This window comes from Protobothrops mucrosquamatus, unplaced genomic scaffold (assembly GCF_001527695.2).
Source record: "Protobothrops mucrosquamatus isolate PMUCROS unplaced genomic scaffold, P.Mucros_1.0 scaffold81, whole genome shotgun sequence".
In the NCBI taxonomy this organism is placed as follows: domain Eukaryota; kingdom Metazoa; phylum Chordata; class Lepidosauria; order Squamata; family Viperidae; genus Protobothrops; species Protobothrops mucrosquamatus.
In genome coordinates, this window is record NW_015386458.1 from 482,937 (window position 1) to 486,614 (window position 3,678).

At 49.8% G+C, this 3,678-nt stretch overlaps 1 protein-coding gene across 1 annotated transcript in view; it reads right to left on the reverse strand.

Annotated features, from left to right (window-relative positions):
* Positions 1-1,164: 1,164 nt before the first annotated feature.
* Positions 1,165-3,678, reverse strand: part of VIPR1 (vasoactive intestinal peptide receptor 1) — a 26,753-nt gene continuing 24,239 nt past the window's right edge. The window contains exons 12-13 of the mRNA XM_015812398.1: positions 3,384-3,425; positions 1,165-1,431 (exon numbers count right to left, since the gene is read on the reverse strand). Of these exons, the coding sequence (XP_015667884.1) occupies positions 1,240-1,431; positions 3,384-3,425 (234 nt within the window). The 3' untranslated portion in view covers positions 1,165-1,239. The remainder of the gene's footprint in view (positions 1,432-3,383; positions 3,426-3,678) is intronic.

Genomic DNA, 3,678 nt, shown 5'->3' on the forward strand with positions numbered 1-3,678 from the left:
GCCTCCCCCTGTGACCCCCTCCTCTCCAGCAGCCCCCCCCCCCGCGAGAGTGGCCCATGCCGAGCAGCACAGCCAAGGACATGGCAACCAGGCAGCGTAAACTAGACTCTGCCCTCACACCCCATTGTGCACAGTTGATGCTGCAGGGCGCGGGCAGAGGGCGTGACCGCCATAGCACTGCTGGACTGCCTGGGCAATCTGCGGCGGGCCCTGGAGGCGATGATTGGCCCTGCAGGCAGGTGGGGCAGGTGATGGGAGCGTTGAGTGGGGGCAGGGCAGGGGGTGGAGCGAGGCCGGGGCCAGTTTTTGGGCACTCGGTCTCTAAAAGGTTCGCCATCACTGGACTATGGGGTCCTCAATGCTCTCTGAACTTGGTTGTTTTCTTGAAGATGTCTCGTTACCCAACTAGGTAATATCATCAATGTTAGAAGAGTGTGGGGTTTGCAGAGTGGAGGAGGAAGAGGAAGAGGAGAAGAAGGAGGAGGAGGAGGAGGAAGAGAAGGACTGTGGGGTTCTTGGCGCTCTCTGACTTTGCTTGTTTTCATGCAGACATTTCATGATCCAACTAGGAGAGGAGGAGGAGGAGGAGGAGGAGGAGGAGGAGGAGGAGGAGGAGGAGGAGGAGGAGGAGGAGGAGGAGGAGGAGGAGGAGGAGGAGGAGGAGGAGGAGGAGGAGGAGAACTCTGTTTCCTTGGTGCTCTCTGAGCTTTGCGATTTTGTTATAGATGTTTCATGACCCAACTAGGTAACCTCATCAGGGCTAAAAGGGAATGGGGTTTGCAGAAAGGAGTGGGAGGAGGAGGGAAATAAAGAGGAAAAAGAAGAGGGAGAATGCCTGTGGGGTCCTTGGTGCTCTCTTGAGCTCAGTTGTTTTTTTGCAGACATTTCACGATCCAAGAAGTAGGCAAGGGCAAGGCCATCTGTGGATGGTCTTCCATTAGTTCCTTCCATTCCAGCCAGGTCAAGTAGAAGCTGGCACGGACGTCTTGCAAAAAACCACAAGCCCTCAAGTCTTCACCTTCAAATCTGTAAGCAACGCTCTTCGGTTCCAAAACAGAAAAAAGGAGGAATCTGTCCACATTTAACCTTCCTCGTTCTGAGTCTCTGGGTCCCAGAATGTTGTCCCGGTCTGCTTGCAAAAATGGTCTTAAATAATAATAATAATAATAATGCCAAATACTGTTGCCATCGCCTTTCTTTGCATCTTATACGCCAGGCGTGGTTAGCTGGTCAGGCTTCTCAAACCAGTGTCTTTTCGGCTTGAAAAGTGGAGCTGCGTTGAGTTTTGGGGCTGCAGGTGGCCAGCATGGAGATCTGGGTGCTAAAATTGGTGCCGCTGCTTCCGACGGACGGGTGGTGATACTTCATATCCGAACCCAGGAAGCGTTCCAGGTGCCACCTACGCCACTTGCGTTTCATTTCGGCTTGAACCTGAGAGAGGGCAGGAGGGGAGAAAGGAACAGGAGAGAAAAACATGTTATGGGTACTCCTCCATCAGTCAGAATAGGGCTGGAAGGGACCTTGAAGGTCTTCTAGTCCAACCCCCTGTGCTGAGGGCCTGAATTTTGCTTAGACCAGGGCTTTTCAATCTGTTCACCCATTCTATCACTTTTAGGATATGGCAATATCCGAGTACCACCAGTCGCCTAGCAAGGGGTCAAAAACTTGATGACCCAAAAAAAAAGGAAAAAAAATAATAAAGTACAGGTAGTCCTCGACTTACAACAGTTCGCTTAGTGACTGTTCGAAGTTACAATGGCACTGAAAAAAGTGCCCCCCAAGCCACAGTCGAGCAAGACACCTGCCTGCCCATCCAGCAGCACTCTTCTGTACGAGGTTTTCATTGTTGTGAGCATTTCTGTTGAGGATTGGCAGTGGGGGTGGGGTGGGGGGTGTTTGGTTTTTATTCCCCCCGTCTGCTGGGGGGTTGCAGCAGGTTTTGGTCACTTCACATGACCCTGGGACATTGTGACCATCATAAATATGAATCAGTTGCCAAGCATCTGAATGTAAATCACAAGACCCTGGAGAGGCTGCAACATTCCAGCTGATCGGCGCTTCTTCTGGGCTCAGAGGAAACATCAGGATCAGTGCGGAGCTCCAGTTGGAGCCTGGTGCTGATCCTGGCGCTTCCCCTGAGCCCTGACAGCCCTGCAGCTCCAGCCGTCTCTCGCTCAGCCTTGTGCGGTGCTGCCACCGGTTCAGCTCATTCCCCTCCCCCACTACCACTTTTCTGGGTTGGTCGCATACGTACCACCTGCCAGGTGCCAATGTAATACAGGTGGTACCCGTACCACTGGTTGAAAAGCCCTGGACTATATGACTGCAGAATTTGGAATTTACGTTTTTCAAGTGCTACCGTCATTTCAAGCGATCACCAAATGAACGGTCGTAAGCTGAGGACTGCCTGCAGTGCTTCAGACAACTGAAAGTGCCAACAGCAGGATTTCCTTGGGAAAAATCTGCTACAGACCGGGAGCTGGGAATTCTAGTCCTCTCTGGCAGATGGAAGGCAATTCCCACTAACCCTGGGTATTTTTAAGGACGTACAGATAGTCCTTGACTAATGACCGCCGTTGAGCCCAAAATTTCTGTGGCTAAGCAAGACAGTTAAGTGAGTTTCGTCTCATTTTACGACCTTTCTTGCCACGGCTGTTAAGTGAATCACTGCAGTTGTTAAAGTTAATAACTCAGTTGTAATGTGAATCTGACTTTGTCAGGTTATATGACCCCGGGACACCGCGACCGTCATAAATATGAGTCAGTTGCCAAGCGTCTGAATTTTGATCACGTGACCCTACAACGGTCGTAACAGTGGAAAACGGTCATAAGCCACTTTTTTTTTTTTTTAGTGCTGTTGTAACTTTGAACAGCCAATAGATGAAATGTTGTAAATCGAGGACTATCTGTCTCTATGCATCTGCTGGACACACTCCAGGGACAATTTAAATTTTCAAGAGGCATTTTATTGGGCTGATATTCTGTGTCTGTCGGGACTAATCTGGAAACTCAAATTTAATCAGAGCCACTTTGCATTAAAATCGAGCAGTAATTAAACAAACAAGCCCTGGCTTCTGGATTTATCTTACATCAGGCAGTTATCAGAGAGAGAGATTGCTTTATAATTATTCAGATTAGGTTTGGCACCCTTGGCCAGGTCTCCTGAGTTATTGCAGAAATTCTTTCTCTGTTGTTACGGGCTGCACACCAGCCCCTTCATTGTAACACCACCCCCCCCGTTGACCTTACAAAATTAAAAAGCAAATGTAATTAAATTTAAGCCCTGGCACGGCAGCAAAAAAAAAAAAAAAGGAAGGAAGGAAGGAAGATGATTAACTTTGGAAGCTGAAACCCTGTGGCGAAGAACGCTTCCAACTTCTTACCTCGCCATTGATGAAACAATACAGCACAGCGACCACGAAGCCCTGAAAGAGAAGAGAGGGGGGGAAAAAAGAGGGGAAGGATTTCAACGAGGCAAACTCTGTGCAGGATGCAATGCCCAGGACATCGGTGTGCGTTCTGTGGGGGTCCCTGGTGATCTCAGAGCTTGGGGTGTTTTTTTTTGCAGACGTTTTGTGGGCCAACTAGGTAACGTCTTCAGTGCTCGAATGGAATGGGTTTAGGAGGAGGAGGGGGGAAGGAGTTGGGGAAGGAGGAGGAGGAGGAGGAGGAGGAGGA